We start from the raw sequence: 17,842 nt of genomic DNA, 5'->3' as shown, positions 1-17,842 counted from the left end.
TTATTGCATCCTGATAAAGCATACCCCCTCTAAGAAATATTAAAATTCCATCGTCTAGTGAGCTCTCCTAGGTAAGGGTGACATCACTGGACCTTCACCTGGAATCCTGGGAAAGCTGAGGAGCCCAAATCTCACTAGAAGCCAATCCTACACAGTGCTGGAGGGTCTTTTCATGAGGTTAGGACTCCTAAAGATCTCAAGAAAAGGCCCAGTGATGCTAGCCCCACCTAAAGGAAGCAGTAATGTATGGTAAGAATTTTTTCCTTTTTACATTTATCTCATTCAATGCAAAATTTGTAGCCAGAGACCTTACATTGGTGACGTAGGACAGAAATTACAAGCACAAATGAATTTGCACAAATATGTCATTAAAGGATAAGTTCACCTTTCAAAAACAATATTAAATGCACATTTTTTGCAGGTAAAAAATGTGCATTTACAATTGTGTAGGAGCCTGTAAAGCATTGCACTCGGGATCATCAGATGTTAAATGTTCCAGCCTAAAATTGGGTGGAACATGTTCCTAAAGGTGAATGTATCCTTAAGGTTTGGTTCACACTACTGCGACCTGAACGTTGCATGACTTAAAGTGCAACTATGCCAGGTGACTTGAGTACTACTTTGAGGCGAATTTGAAGCAACTCTGAAGCAACTTTCAGGGAATTCCTAGGAAATCTTCCTGTAATGTCAGATCCAAATTACATCAATATAGATGAGGATCCGACTTGGAGGCGACTTCCATTAAAGTCTATGGGCACAAGTCAGATAGAAGTCACCTTGAAGTGGTACAGAAACCTTTTCTAAAGTCAGAACGGACTTCAGTAGTGCTAATTAAGACAGCTCTCATTGACTAACATGGGATTTCATGCCATGTGACTTGGGGTCTCACAAGTCGGATCCCAAGTCCCGGCAGTATGAACCGAGCCTTAAAGAACATAAGGAAGATGATTCCTGTACACCTGTGAGATATCATTTTTCACAACCAGATCACATTATAGAAGACCTGAATGTTTTGGTTCATAATGGCAACTTCAAAACTGCTCAGAAAAGGAAAACGAACTAAGAATGATCATTCTGTTTGACACAAAAAGATAATGTCAGTGCTGCCAATTTCTAAGTGCAGAAAAGTCCAACCTATTAACACATTATTTACATGTACAATTCATGTGATCAGTGTCTAATGCAATCTGCACTGTTAAGCAAATTTGTTCAGTCTTTAGACCATTAGTGATATTGTGCAGTAGCTTTTCTACAGTTGGTGCAGCAATCACATTGCATTGCCCCCCTCCAATATTCCCGCGCTCACCAACAGCTGTGGACTATTACACAAAGCAAAGTTGCACGTATCTTTAACACTCATGGGCTCTGTACTCCTTCACTTTTTACCACTCCTCCAATGCAGTTATCAGGACTTCTTTGTCAGTTCAATGTGAATGTCCAGTCCTCCAAGTTATCCCCTCGGAAGAGAAGAGGGGGGGGGGTTACAGGTACATTCCTGAGGTCTGTATGCTTCCCCTGGATTCCAATGTTCCCAGGTTCTGCTCATACAGTCCAAATGAAGACGTTGCAAGGCAATCAAGGAGCTCAGAGGTGAAGTTTAGTCTAGCGTGAAGTTTAGTCTTCAAGCTCAAGATGGGCTGTAATAGTCCACAGAGGTGCTGAGCTGGGTGACAACCTTTAGGGTGCCTTACGTAATGACAGCCTAACTCATTCATCTGTGTCAGTGCCATGCTGCACGTGCTTGGGCATGAAGACACCCTGCTGGGCTAAAAAAGTATCACGGACAGTTGTTTTTGTAGCAAGTGAACCAATACGTCTGCAATCACCTCATTACGCTTTTATTTTTTGCTGATTTTAGCTAATTCATAATATCCTTTAGATTTGTGGTGTTATTCAAACATGAACCAGAATTCATTCTGTTGCAGTCTGACAAGTGTAAAATGAAATCTGATTAGTTGTTTTGGGTTTACTGCCCTTAAAGTGGACATTTTAATAACTTTATAAGTTGGACTGATCTATTTCATATAATTGTAAAGCACAGCCAAGAACTGTACATGCATCAGAATTTACACAACTGTGTTATCTCTAAACCAGCATCAATGTCCATGAATTAAATGCGGATCCCAGATAATATCTAATCAAAGATGAAAATGGGAAGAAGGTATTGTTAGGGGGAGTACAATGATCTCTTTGAGAGGTAACATACCTGTGAATATTACATTTACACATTACACACATGCATGCAGAATATAAATATATCTGATGCTAGGTCTACCTAAAGAATGTGACTTTATTGAATAAGGTAATTGAAGTCCATTTGCAGATTTTTTTAAAATTTATACTGTTATATTGTCTGCTATTTATATTAGTTACCAATAGCATTTTCTTCTGAAGAGTTTAAGCATCAATTATAAAGTGACTGCTTCAGTATTCATTTTGAAAATCTTTTTCCTCCAAAGGATAACTGTGATGATGGAGGTCAAAGCTCCTTCAGAGTTATCATGCAGAATGTGCAGTGTGGCTATAATGGCACCATATGCACCAAAACTATCAAGATCTTTTTGAGGGTAAGTGATTGGATTAAAATAAATGTCATGCATTGTCAGTTCTCATTTTAATTTATGTAAATTATAAAGTTTCTCAATGGTGGTTTACAGGTGAATATGGTGTATGTAAATGCTCCTTATGTGAATATAAAGCAGACACTTAATGGATGAAGTCCTTTGGTGTTAGGATCCCCTTTCTGGTTCTTAAGTTTTTTAAACACTGATAAACATTGTCACTTTGACAAAAAGTAAAGGGAAATCCAAAATTCGAGTGTTAAAAAGTCAGTAAAGCCAGTAAGTGTGACATTGGACATTATAAAAAGGGACAATTTCAGGATGACCTGGATAGGAAATCGAGATGCTTGCCAAATAAACAAAGATTCATGTGAGCCCAGTTAAAAAGGAGCCTTTAAACCTTTCACTGCCAGAGCTGTATTTGTGTTTTTAAACACGTTTAAAAATAAATTTTAAGCCCTAAAGTGTCACTAAACCCACATCATAAAAAAAACTATCAATAAATGCTGTATTACATGCTGTCCATACTCATTCAGTAGCTATGAGATTCATATTCTGTATTCTGCAAAAAACCTGGTTGATCCTGCTGTTTACTGTCTTCCTCTTCTGTTCATGTCCCCCATTTCAGCTAGGTATTTTGCAGCTGTAGAGATAACTGTACATCATATGAGCAGCCCATGTGAATATAGAGCAGGGTCACCAACAGGGGGGGACAACCCCCACACATGTAGCCAAGTTGGCACCTCTGCTGAGTCTCAGCCTCCCGCTGGCCACCACAGGCCATGTTTTTACTTGCATTCACAGGCCTCAGGAGAGGATATGAATTCCTCCTCCCTGCTCCACAGCATACTAGTACTCCACCTCCTGGTTTCTTCCTTCTATCCTGGTGCTGACTGAGAACGGAATTGGGATTCAGGTGAGGGGGACCATCGGAGCACTGACCTAGTGCAGGAGATCAGGCTATGGCCTCTGTATGTTGATGTTTCCACAATACAGGCAATTTGGTACAGTAGGGACTCCCAAAGTAGAGCAGTCTCTATTTACAGAGAGTCTGGTGTATTTTGTTGCTCCCACAATACAGGGCTCTCTATATACAGGTGGTCTGGTGTGTGTTGGTGCTTTCTCTTTGCTATATGGGGTTGACTCTATGCTGAATATATGCAGATGTCTCTTTGCTGGACTGGGCTGTCTCTTTCCTGGACTGGGCTGTCTCTTTGCTGAATATATGGGGATGTATCTTTGCTGAATATATGGGGATGTCTCTTTGCTGGATTGGGATGTCTCTTTGCTATATGGAGATGTATCTTTGCTGGACTGGGCTGTCTCTTTGCTGAATATATGGGGATGTCTCTTTGCTGAAAATATGGGGATGTACCAACAAAAACAAATGCCACATAAACAGGCAAGGAAGTCTAAATAATAACCCTCTGTCCAATCAAGAGAAAAAACTATTGATGTGAGTTTATACCAAAAATAATATGTAAAAAAGTAAACAGTTGTAAAGAACAGACTGTGTAAAGTCAGTAATCAAAATTATCCATGCAGAGTAGCGAGTTAGAAAATTAAATACAAAACTTTATTGCATAGGGGGACAAACAAACATCAATCATAAATTACAAATTAAAAATGACAGTTCATACTAAAATATCTGCATGTGGTCAGTAATCTGAATCGGAAAATAAATATACAGAAATAAGAGTGATAATGTAAACAAAACAGTGTGTGTTTTAGTATATTTTAAGATTAGTTGAAACCGCAAGCATTATATATTTTCTGAAAGCAGGCACACTATAGAATAAAACAGTGGTAGTTCCAATTTTTTTATATCATAAAATATTAGCTTGTTCATGAAACTCAAAATTTCAGTAAAAAATACACTACAGATAATTTTAGGACAAAAGCACAATATATTACCCAATCTTTAACCTCCTTGGCGGTATTCCCGAGTGTAGCTCGGGGTAGAATTTCTATACCAAGAACGGTAACCCCGAGCTACACTCGGGCTTACCATGCAGCGCTCTCTGGGGGTCCCTGCAGCACTTACCTTGTCCTTCGCTCCCACGATGGGTCCCCTGCAGCGTCCCCGTCCATCTCCTCCGGCGGATGCCGGCATCTGGCTTCCGTGTTCCGGTCCCTGTGACGCCGGAACGTTCGGGCGGCGGAACCGGCGGGAAATTTGAAATTTTTTAAAAATGACATTTTTGCTGTCGTTGCTTTTTCACTGCATTTCACATATATTTTGTCCCCACTGCTTTGTCCTGCGCCCTGCCTGCATTTTGACTGTTCTTTCTGCCTGGAAACTTAGAAAAGTCCATGGCGGCCAAAAAGCGTCCCTTTACGTCAAAAGCGGTTTTAGAACAGCGATAGTAAATCAGAACCACTTGTAGAATTGAGTGATAATGATTTGTGGGGAAATTCGTCATCAGACACTGAAAACGATTTTGCGACTTTGCTCAGAGATGTGCGAATTTGCCTCTGTATTTCAAATTTCAGTGTTTTTGGTTTGATTATATTATTGAATTAAATTTATTATTATTATATTATTATTTTTTATGATTATTTATTAAATTATAATTTATGATTTCGTGTTTCAAGTTTTATCCTACCCGGGATGTTTACTAGACTCTTGTTCATACAGATTTCAGTGAGTTATTCCTAAAAATTACAGCCTACAATAAAAAACTACATATTTCCATGCAAAAAAATGGTACCGCTTTCAGCACAAAAAATCGGAAAGAATCATACCGCCAAGGAGGTTAAGTAAAATATAAAAAATAAGGTTCTGCCGAGTAAATAGATACCCAACATGTCAATGCTTTAAATTGTGTGTTAACTTCAGTAATCAATATTTTGAAAGGTCCTATAGGTCATCATTTTAGAGTTAACAATGAATATTAGGCCTAGAATTATTGTTCTCTCTCTGCCATGCATGACGATATGTAACATATTTATCACAATCAATAGCTTTGTGCATATGTTCCCCGATGCATGTATTTGTGTTCGTACATGTGTGTATATGGAGGTAGGGGAGCTAAAAAATTTTTTTTTTGGAGGGGGGATGTTAGGGAAAATGGATGTTTGCTGATCTCCCTCCCCTCTACCTGGTGACACCCACCATGCCCATCTTGGGTCTGCCGATGGGCACGTAGAGGCATGGTGGAAACACAAGTGGGAAGGGGACTAACAATTACAGTGGTGTGTGGAAGTGAGGAAGCCGATAGTATGCTTTTCAGTTTTACATACAGCCGCAAATAAGTGTGTGTAAAACTCCTTGCTACCACAACCTACTGCATATGGTGGTGGCAGCAAAAGGATTAAAGTATAATATAATTTTCAGTTTAAATCATCTAAATGAATTCAAGTTGCATCAAAACAAAAGACATGCAAAGTCTTCCAGAAAATCCTGTCTCCTGCCAGCATGCTGCAAAGAAAGACCCTTACTCTTTGGGTGGAAGTCGCGGTCTCTCTGCAGATGTTTTATACACCCTTGCTAAGATAATTGTATAGCTCTGTATTCACTCAAGCTCATTTCCCTAAGCTTTAGACTTGTGTCTAGTGGTAAAAGATGACAAAATGGAGTTGCTGCTTTATCACTAAGCCTCTTAGTTTTGCATTTTTTTCCAGATTGTAATGTCTAAGTAGATAGTTAATGCCATACTTATCCACTTGCCATTTTATAACTGTATTTAATGACCTGTCTGGCATGTCAATTTTGTTGTATGTGTCAGGGAGAAGAAGTTTCATTTGACAAAGAGAAAATCGAGGTTGTAAAGAGAGGAGAAACGAACAGTATTCCGTATGAATTAATTCGTAAAGGAATCTACAACATTTTAAAAAGTGAAAGTGGTCTCTTCGTCATGTGGGATTCAAAGGCCACCATGCACGTAAAGCTCAGCCCTGACTTTAAGGTACAACTTTTGTTTTACTTTTGTGCTGTTTATACCAACTTTATACCTTTATACCAACTGTCCCAGGGTTAGTTAGAATCAATTGAAGGAATATATACTGTAAGCCCAACATTTCATATTCCTGATATGTGTCTGCTGTTTCATCTACACATATGAAGAAGCATCTTGTTCTCTTTGTATTGCTTCCTTTATGTGAAATCTCTGGTGTTCCTGCCAGTCTTTCTACTTTCCTATTAACAACTGACCACACTAGGCAGGTGAAGTGGTCAGGTCTCTAGCTATGCTGGGAACTCAGTCTGCTCTCCTCCAATAATCAGACTTGTCCTGATACACCCCCTGCACAGTATTTCACTGAGAAGATCAGTGTCCTGCATTTTCTCCCCCCCCCCCCCCCCCCCGATGCTATGCAGCTGAAAACAGAGGGAATATTACCAGTTATGAAAAAGTGTTTAGAATGTTTTTAATATCTGTACACAAATGCTTTGTCTTTCATTTCTATTTTAAACTGAATGGGATATTTTACAAGGTGAGGGTTTACATACTTGAGAAGGCAGTGTAGCTCCCAGAATAGTGAAAAAAAAAGGGGACAGGTAAGCATGAAATTTGGACGGAGGGGGTTCCTTAAAAAGATAACTGTACTTAAATACAGTTATCTTTCAACTGTTTCACAAAGCACAACTAGAAAAGAACACAATAGGAGAAGACTGATGGGCAGAATTCAGAATATGCAGATTGTGTAAATTTCTGTCCTAGAGAATGCTTCTCATTCCCATCAGCACTCGTAACAACTGGCTGGGTAGCATTACAGAAGTGAAGGTTCCTGTGTCTTCTTCACACCAGGCTGCAGGATTCAACAAGACCATCTTTACGCTAGGGTGAAAGATTTAACGAGACATGAGGGCATCTGCAGATTCCTGCTTTTGTGCCAGGTTTTACCAGTTTTTTTGCCTCTCCCAGTGGGTAGCTAGATATGCCTCAGCAGCAACAATCTCTTCGGTCCCTTCACAGCTAATCAACATACATTGATATTTTGTGCATTTAGAAATACATCTAGCTCTTTTGAAACAGTCTACTAAGTCATGCTGTAGAAATAGGAAGAGAAAGCTTAAGAGTCCCCACTGTCAAGGTGCAATGAGTTGGATGCTACTGACTAGTGAGGGTGCAGGTGGAGGAATGGTCCATCCAAACCCAAAGCATGCTGCAGAAATAGGAAGAGATAGCCTGGCAGCCGCACACCTTCCCCCCCCCCCCCCCGGTGGTTAGCAGGTAAAAGCAGCCTCAGTTCAATTCATCCAGACCACACCTCCAACATGTTTCACCCCACCCCTGGGGCTTAATCATGGAGAAGCCCTGGGAGTGGGGCAAAACAAGTTGGAGGAGTGGTCTGGATGAATCGAGCTGAGGCTGTTTTTACCTGCTAACCATTTGGGCTGGGCGACGACCAGGCTATCTCTCCTATTTCTGCAGCATGCTTTGGGTTTGGACAGACCTTTCCAAAGCCTGAAACCTCACTAGTCAGCGGCATCCAACTCATTGGACTGTGACAGCCAGAGCAGGGACCCTTAAGCATTTGTTGTGAGTCTAGTGAGCCAGACAGAACAAGTTCATGTGATTTTTCTTTCACATATTTTCACAGTTCTGACAGTAGTAAGCCCTTTCCATATGTGATGGTTAAACATCTTTTTCACCAATCAAAAGAATGCCCTCATGTCTTTTGTGGTGACCTTAAAGTGAACCAGTGCCCAGATCATGCACAATAGAGCAGTAAACATACTTAAAAACAAGCCCTCAATCACCTCTGTAGCTATACGCATTAAGAAGAAATTCATTTTGAAATTTATAACACATTTTTATCACAGAAAACTTTGCATTTTCCATGGGTGCAGCCATTGCCACCTCTATAATTTAAACACACAGCAGATGTTTCTACGCTTTGTAGTGATATTTGAAAATAAAGTACTTCACATTTCAAGGAGATAGAGAGGCAAATGAGAGCACTTTTAAGGCTCTCTCACACAGGTGGAAATCTCTTCTACCCTCTGAAAGGCAATCTGCAATGGACTGCTTTTTAAAAAGCAGCAGCTGCCAGGTATTCAGTAGGTGATTCTGCTGCCTCCTGACCTGTCACACTTTGCAAGCCGAGTTTACATTTTTTGGCTGCAGCTTCAGTCACATAACTTACTTAAAATAAAGTGTATCCCACATACTACTACTTAGTGTAGAAATCTTGTCTCCACTGAACCCCTGGTACAGCATGGGTCAGCTGCCTTAGGTCTAACATTGCAGGACACTGAAGAAGGTCTCCATGGATGCCCTTCTCTTTCTATCTTCTCCAACATTGACAAAAGTCCTTGCATTGTTTCACAGTTCCTAGCATGTTCTATGAATGAGGGAGAGGATTCTGTCATCCACCTGCCCCTCACATTGTTTAAACACAATACAAGAACTTATATCAATGGTGGAGGAAGCTGATTGGGCATGTTGGGCATGTGAAAAGGTCATTTATAGGCAAGAGATTGTGGGAGATGGTGACCTAATATATAGCCATATTAGGTCAATGACATCATATGCATCTTTGCTCCTTTGCATAAGTGCTGCTGCAGGACAGGAAATGCCCCAGATGAAGCTGACTGCCTCAGCAGGGATGCATTCATGTGACAGCTTCCAATGGGTTCTGATGAACTGAACAAACCCAACTCGTCCATATTAAGAACCAATATCTGTCCACAATAACATATTTTCAATCTTCAACACCTTTGATAAAATTATGTGGGGGCTTTCTTTTTTTTTAGATGAGAGTTTAGCTTGGAAGATTAGAGTGCATCAGGTAGTTTTTGCTGACAATCCATGTAGGAGTTGCCTTGACAGCTATGCAAAGAAGAAGGAAGAAGGGGCACTGCTAAGAGTATCTGAGGAGGTGGAAGCCAGGAACTTTCTGCTAGATTAGATAGAAGGGGTTGCAGCACAAAGATCTTGGAAAAAGTAGGGCTCAGAGCCTCAGATTTGGGGTGGTTATAGATTTTTGTGGCAGCTCTAGATAGAATCTGATGCCCACTGCAACATTTGTTGCTATTGTCACTCATATAACAAAATCTAATTTATATTTCACAATAAAACCTATCTCATATTTCCCTCTTATATTACATAGTTACATAGTTAATCTGGCTGAAAAAAGACAAAAGTCCATCCAGTTCAACCATAAAAAAAAAAGTTATAATCCTACACCCACAGTTGATCCAGAGGAAGGCAAAAAACTCAGCAAAGCATGATTCAATTTGCTCCTACAGGTAAAAAATTCCTTCATGATCCCCCAAGAGGCAATTGGTTATTCCCTGGATCAACTTTACCTATAAATGTTAGTAACTAGTTATATTCTGTGAATCCAGGCCTTTTTAAAACCAATTCACCGAGCTGGCCAGAACTAACTCTTGAGGGAGTCTATTGCACATTTTCACAGCTCTTACTGTGAAGAACCCTTTCCATATTTGGAGATTACATTTCTCTTCCTCCAGATGTAAAGAGTGCCCCCTTGTCCTCTGTGATGACCTCAAGGTGAATAACTCTACATCGAGTTTACTATATGAAAGACTGATGTATTTATACATATCCCCCTTAATTTTCTCTTCTCAAGAGAGAATAAATTCAGTTCCTCCTTGCTGCCTAACCAAGCTGCTTGCATATAATATAGCCACTGAACAATGTTTCTGGCTATTGTCTCTTACATAATGGACTTAAGGTGTATTTCAAGTTAAAACCTGTCTTGTCTCTCCCTATTTTTTTTGGTCTAACCAAGCTGTTTTTATACTGTCCAGCCAATGGTCAACATTAGCAATTATTGACTCTTAGATAATATGCTATAATTTTTATTGCAAGAAAAAATCTGCCTCATCTCTCATTGCTGCCTGTTCAAATGCTTACGTAAGGTCTTGATGTTGCCATTTTATTTATTTATTTATTACAGGTACTTATATAGCGCTGTCAATTTACGCAGCGCTTCACATATATATTGTACATTCACATCAGTCCCTAACCCTCAAGGGGCGTACAATCTAAGGTCCCTAACTCACATTCATACATACACCATACTAGGGGCCAATTTTGACAAGAGCCAATTAACTTACCAGCATGTCTTTGGAGTGGAGGAAACCGGAGTACCCGGAGGAAACCCACGCAGGCACAGGGAGAACATGCAAACTCCAGGCAGGTGGCGTGGTTGGGATTCGAACCAACGACCTTAGTACTGCCAGGCAGAAGTGCTAGCCATTTTCTACCAAACACCAAGTGACTTCCTATGAGGGCACTAGATGAAGAAGAGGACCCAGGAGTTCCAGGAGGGGACTCGTAAAGAGGAGGATCAGGGCTACTCTGTGCAAAACCGTTCCACAGAGCAGGTAAGTATAACATGTTTGTTATTTTAATACAAAAAACCCAAAGCTTTACAATTACTTTAGTTATTATTTACACTTTTACCATTTTTCACTGTTGCTATTGTCTGTTTTTAAATATCTTTTCTGTAAATGTTGTCTTGCATTTTCAATTTCTTTTCTTTAAAATTAATAGTTAAGATTTTTTGCCTCTTTAAAGAAAGCTACCACATATTAAACTCCCTTATCTTCTTGTCTGGCATGACAGTATCTCAGAAATTTCTTTAAGGTTCAAATGGCTATAGCAGATGCTATGAACAGTGCATGTTCCCATTAAAGCACATTTATTTATTTCAGGTACTTATATAGCGCTGTCAATTTACGCAGCACTTTACATATATATTGTACATTCACATCAGTCCCTAACCCTCAAGGGGTGTACAATCTAAGTTCCCTAACTCACATTCATACATACACATACTAGGGCCAATTTAGACCAGCATGTCTTTGGAGGGTGGGAGGAAACTGGAGTTCCCAGAGGAAACCCACGCAGGCACAGGGAGAACATGCAAATTCCAGGCAGGAGCTGTCGTGGTTGGGATTCGAACCAACGACCCTAGTACTGCCAGGCGAAAGTGCTAACCATTTAGCCACTGTGCTGCCACATGGTGGCATCTACACCCTGTTCCAAATTATTATGCAAATGATATTTTTCTCATTTACCTAAATAATTTATGTAAATAACAGTCAGCGTAATTCTCATATTATCAACTATTAAAAGTACAATTCACGTGTTATTGAACAAACCTCCTAATGATAACAGTATTTTTGTTAAACATAAAAAACTTACAATGCACTGTTCCAAATTATTACGCACAGTAAGTTTCAAAACACTTTATAGGTTGTAAAGAACTGAAAATTGTCATTTGTTGTGTTTGCAGCATATTTACTGAAATCAAAAGCTATTTCAATCAAACTTTTAACAACATTTTAACTTTTTAAACATTTTAACAGGTCACGTTACATTTTAACATAGGACCCCTTACTTGATAGCAGCTTCACAAGTCTTGCATCCATTGAACTTGTGAGTTTTTGGACAGTTTCTGCTTGAATTTGTTTGCAAGATGTCAGAATTGGATGTAAACTGCCTCCCACCCTCATAGATCTTTTGCTTGAGGATGCTCTAAAGCAGGGGTGGCGAACATGCGGCTCTCAAGCCGCGTGCGGCTCCCGGCCAAAATGAATGCGGCTCTTTGCCTCTTATCATATTTTGTATACTGTGGCTCTTTGCCAAGTTTCATCTTTCTTTGGGGAGGTGGGGAGCGGGTACCTGAATTTGACAGGTACCCGCTCTTACTTCTTTGTTCTTTGATCTTACCTGTTCCTCTATCCAGCGGCGCGCTGTCTTCCGGCTTCTGTAGTGTGGGCACTGGGCATGACAGCCGGGTGCCAAGTGCGCATGCGCAAGAAGCAGTGCTTTTTGTGAATGGTAAGGCGGTACCTGGGACACATGACAGATCCCAGAAGCCGCCGGACCAATCACAAAGCGCAAGTGCTTCTCGCTCATGCACACTGGGCACCCGGCTGTCATGCCGAGCGCCATTACAGAAGCCGGGAAGACAGCGCGCGGCTGCATCGAGGAACAGGTAAGATCAAACAAAAACTCTGCGGAAGTAAGAGCGGGTACCTGTCAAATTCAGGTACCCGCTCCCCACCTCCCCACCTCCCCAAAGGTCAGCAATCATCTGTACTGTCCACAGTCTCTGGTCATCCCTGTGCTGTCCGCAGTCTCTGGTCATCCCTGTGCTGTCCGCAGTCTCTGGTCATCCCTGTGCTGTCCGCAGTCTCTGGTCATCCCTGTGCTGTCTGCAGAGAGAGAGACAGGTGCCACAGCAACCTCCAGGGTAGTTGATGTGTTAACTCTGGCTAAGTTGCATTTGATGTGTGTTGAGGGTGGACACTTACCTTGAAATGAACACATTGTTGTTTTGTTAGGGGAAGAAAGTGTTATGGTGAATAATATGGTTTTAATTATGTGTTTTTGTGTGTTTGTCTGTTTTGGCAGGTCACTGCGTGGTGTGGCTCTCTGACTTTCACAGTTTAAAATTTTGGCTCTTTGTGTCTAACTTGTTCGCCACCCCTGCTCTAAAGGTTCTCAATAGGGTTGAGGTCAGGGGAGGATGGAGGCCACACCATGACTTTCTCTCCTTTTATCCCCATAACAGCCATTGATGCAGAGGTATTCTTTGCAGCATGAGATGGTGCATTGTCATGCATGAAGATGATTTTATTATGGAAAGCATAGTTCTTCCTTCTGTACCAGGGAAGAAAGTGGTCAGTCATAAACTCCACATAATTTGCAGAGGTCATCTTTACACCTTCGGGGACCTTAAAGGGGCCGACCAGCTCTGTTCCCATGATTCCGGCCCAAAACATGACTCCACCACCAACTTGCTGACGTCGCAGCCTTGTTGGAACAGGGTGGCCGTCCACCAACCATCCACTACTCCATCCATCTGGACCATCCAGGGTTGCAAGGCACTCATCAGTGAACAGGACTGTTTGAAAATTAGTCTTCGTGTATTTTTCTGCCCAATGCAGCCATTTCTGCTTGTGAGCATTGGTTAATGGTGGCCGAATAGATGGTTTATGCACAGTTGCAAGACTCTGGAGGACTCTACACCTTGATGTCCGTGGGACTCCAGAGGCACCAGCAGCTTCAAATATCTATTTCCTGCTATGTAATGGTATTTTAGCAGCTGCTCTCTTGATCTGATGCATGGATCTGGCAGAAATCTTCCTCAATGTGCCTTTATCTGCACGAACCCGTCTGTGCTCTGAATCAGCCACAAATCTCTTACTAGTGCGATGATCACGCTTAAGTTTTTGTGAAATATCTAATGTTTTCATACCTCGTCCAAGGCATTGAACTATTTCACTCTTTTTGGCAGCAGAGAGATCCTTTTTCTTCCCCATATTGCTTGAAAATGGTGCTCTGCTTAATAATGTGGAACACCCTCCTTTAGTAGTTTTTCCTTAAATTGGGCTCACCGGCCAATCTAATTATCACAGGTGTCCGAGATTGTTCTCAGTGATCAAAAGAGCCCTGAGACACAATACCATCCATGAGTTAAACTGAAAAACAAAATATTTAATCTTTGTGACACTTAAATAGAATTTGCATAATAATTTGGAACAGGGTGTAGTGTGTGTGTAAAGAGTTGCTTTCAGAGTTAACCAACCACAATAACAGTCACTGTCAATCTGGTGGAACTTAAATAGTTTACTTTGATGAGGCTTAGAATTCAATCGTCACATTCTGATGACAGTGGTGGGACTGGAGGCTTCCATTGTCACAATCATGTCGGTCAAACTTCCTATTACGAATAAAGGGGCAGCTCACCACTGGCTTACCTCTATAGTTTCATCAGGAACAGGTCCTCAGCTTTGACAGTTTGTGACGCATTCAAACAAACAGCGTTGCACAGTACTTCATTACAAATATATTTGTATTGTCTCGCAAAACCATTAAACAGTATCTTCCCATGCTTGGCCAATTGTGGCTACAATTACAATGTGATTTACAAACTAATCCAGTCTGAGTGTATGAGTGTCCTGGTTCCCAATTCAAAAATGTTTTCCATATCTGTTTGTCTCATAATATAGAGAAAGGTATGTGGCATCTGTGGAAACTATGACGGAAATGCAAATAATGATTTCACTACAAGGAGTCATTCAGTGGTAGAGAACTTGATGGAATTCTATAACAGCTGGAAAACAGACCCAAAATGCCCAGATGTGCACCATGTTATGAATCCTTGCTCCATCAACCCATATAGGAAATCCTGGGCAACAAAGCAATGTGCAATTATCACCAGCAGCATCTTTGAACCTTGTCACTCTCAGGTAAATTAATGTTTAAAGTTTGAATACTTTGTTATTAAATCTTGTTCTCAGAACTCATGTTCCTAATATTATAAGCTAATAACAGTATGCAGAACAGAAATACGCAGTACAGAAATCCTTAGTAATATATATTACAACCTAGGTGATTACAATGTATTAAGGCTGGGTTCACACTGTTGAGACCCCAAAGTCATGCAACTTCCAATGCGACCTTGCATTGCAACTTGATGTGATTTCAGTACAAATTCAATGCAACTGTAATGTTTTGTGACTTTGGCCTCAAAAACATCCTCTGAAGTCGCAGCCAGAGTTACAAAGACAAGACAAAGATATAACTGTCTTGCAACCTTTGTAATTTTAACATTGCAGGCTATGGCAGTATTGTCCCTGCCAAACTAGTTCAGAGACTATTTTTTTGTCACTGTGACATTGCTGCAATTAATATGGCACCCATTGAAATAAATGTGTTTTTACTTGTCTTGTGACTTTCTGTGTCGCAGGTCTCAGCAAGTTGCACCAGTAGTCATAGGAATGTGAACCAGGGCTTAGAGTGTATTTTTAAAGATCTATCTGTCTGTCCTGTCTGTCCTGTCTGTCCTGTCTGTCTGTCTGTCTGTCTGTCTTGTCTGTCTGTCTGTCTGTCCTGTCTGTCTGTCTGTCCTGTCTGTCCTGTCTGTCCTGTCTGTCCTGTCTGTCTGTCCTGTCTGTCCTGTCTGTCCTGTCTGTCTCTCCTGTCTGTCCTGTCTGTCTGTCCTGTCTGTCCTGTCTGTCTGTCTATTTTTCAATATAACCCCAGTTTCGAGCTAAATGTTACCTTTGTGTCCATCATTTGAACAAAGTATTAGGAAGGTGCAGCTTCATTGCTCCCAGCATTCCATTTTTGTGCTATAGCATAAGTAAGTAATGTGTCATGAAAGGAACTTGTCAATGGGTGACCCTTACCTCTTCTCAAATCTACATCCCCTCAGAGTTTTCCAGTTTCAAATGTGTATATGCAATAAAGCTTTTATTAATCATATTTTATTAATGAATAGAGAAAAGGCATGAAACTCTTTAAGATGTTCGATTTACAAAAATAAGGATGCTATTGCATATACAAATATTTGTATACCATGTAAAGATTGAAAAGACAATATGACGTGCAGCTTAAAATGCCATTACTGACCATGGGTCCTAAACCATGTTTATGTGCCACCATCCCCAAAAAAATCAGCCGCTGTTCTGTTTAAAATGCTGATTTGTTCATTGACATACCTCCATAGACTTAGTGGGGTTATTTACCAAAACTGGAGAGTGCAAAATCTGGTGCAGCTCTTCATAGAAACCAGTCAGCTTCTAAGTTTTAGTGCTAAAGCTTAAAACGGAGGTCCAGTCAGAATTAAAAAAAAGTAAAAATCAGCAGCTACAAAAACTGTAGCTGCTGACTCTTTAAAAAAATGGACACTCCCTAGTCCCTTGATCCCATGGTTGGGTTGACTGACCATCCTGTCTCATTGGCGATGGCATCTTCAGTGTGGGCACCTGGCTGTGACAGCTTGCGGCTTCACAGCAGAGTGCTCATTGCACATGTGTGAGTAGCGCTGCACTTTTTGAATGGTCCCATAGTCTTCTGAGACTTGTCACGTGTACCAGAAGACTACGGGAGGGGGGGAGGACAACGTCTGCTCCCGATTGCCCAGGCAATCGCAAAGGAAGTGGGGGTGGGTACCTGTCAAATTTTAGTACCCCCCAGCTCCGCAAAGGTGCCAATTCTCAATGCGGAGTGGGGGACAAAAGCCTTAAAGCAGAAGTTCCCCTTTTGGATGGAGCTCCGCTTTAATTGAACAGGCTGAAGTTAGACGCTGATTGGCTACCACGCACAGCTGCATCTGATTTGAAGTGCTCTAGATTTAGTAAATCTACCCCAGTATGTCCAAAAAGTATGTTGTAGGCAGTAGGAAGGAACTATCTACAGGCAGTCTAAGTCTACAAGAAGACACAGAAGTTGAATCCAATGCACTTTTATGCAGTACAGAGGATGTTTCTCAGTCTTATGAAGCGTAAGAAAACAAAAATATTCCTAAAACCCATCTCTGAGAAGAACTAACACTGACTGAGGGAACATTGAAGAAATTGAGAGGGAGCTAGGACTGAACTAACTAGCACTAAACATAAAGGAAGGACAGAGAGAGATACCAAATCAATAAGCTGTGTAAGTTGTAGTACCACTAGATGTCAACATACTGTACATCAGAACAATATTAGTTGGGGCTGAACACCAGCAGTATCAACAAAAATCTTGATGCCATAGATCTTTCAGAAGCTGAAAAGAATATTTAATGTTTTCAGCTGTGAACACTATTCTAGGAGAGGTCTGCTAAACAGCATTCATTGTTCTGCTAACCATGATTTCTAAACTACCATAACATGTTCATCTATGGCCCTTCTTTTCACTTGGCCTATATTAAGCATCCTACACAAGTTTTTTCAAGCATGCTAGTATAAGAATAAGGGCTCATGTACACTGCAGCTGATAAACTCACGTTTAGGAGCTGTTCAGCGTTTTTTTCAGCAGCCCCTGAAATCTCCCTAATGTTTTCCTATGTGTCCATCTACACATCTTTGTTTACAGTAATTTACAGGCATTTTAGTTTACAGTCGTTTATTTGAACGCAGAAAACTTGCATTCAGCAGGCGTTTTTATCAGCGTTTCAAACGCAAAGCGCTTGTAAACGCGGCTAAGCGTGGCAAATCGCATGTATAAGCGTTTGTTTTTGAACATTTTTTTTAACTCTTCCAATTCTTAATGCTGTCCAGAGCCTTTTTTCATCATGAAAATGCATGCAAAACGTTTGCAAGGTACTCAGATGGACAAAACACTGAACACAGGATGTTCTTACCAAACTTGTCACACATTGTAATAACAAATTCACACCTCAGACCTCTCTCACCCTTGGAAACAAAAGATATATTAATGCCCATTCACACCTCAAATTCCTCATGAAGACCCCCTGCCAGGTGGCCTTAATAACCCACTCCACCTGACACCTTTCCCACCCTTGGAAACAAAAGAAATGTTAATGAGCAACTCACACCTAATTATCTCAACACATACTGCTGTCTC

The 17,842-nt window shown here is 40.8% G+C and overlaps 1 protein-coding gene across 1 annotated transcript in view; it reads left to right on the top strand.

The window, feature by feature from the left end:
• Positions 1-17,842, top strand: part of LOC149445619 (mucin-2-like) — a 124,678-nt gene that overhangs the window by 89,974 nt on the left and 16,862 nt on the right. The window contains 3 exon segments of the mRNA XM_089653505.1: positions 2,460-2,567; positions 6,290-6,469; positions 14,500-14,739. Coding sequence (XP_089509631.1) covers positions 2,460-2,567; positions 6,290-6,469; positions 14,500-14,739 — 528 coding nt within the window.

The sequence above is a fragment of the Staurois parvus genome, unplaced genomic scaffold (assembly GCF_062004578.1).
Source record: "Staurois parvus isolate SC_StPar_1 unplaced genomic scaffold, SC_StPar_1.0 ptg000715l, whole genome shotgun sequence".
NCBI lineage: Eukaryota > Metazoa > Chordata > Amphibia > Anura > Ranidae > Staurois > Staurois parvus.
This window is presented reverse-complemented; position numbering and strand designations above follow the sequence as displayed.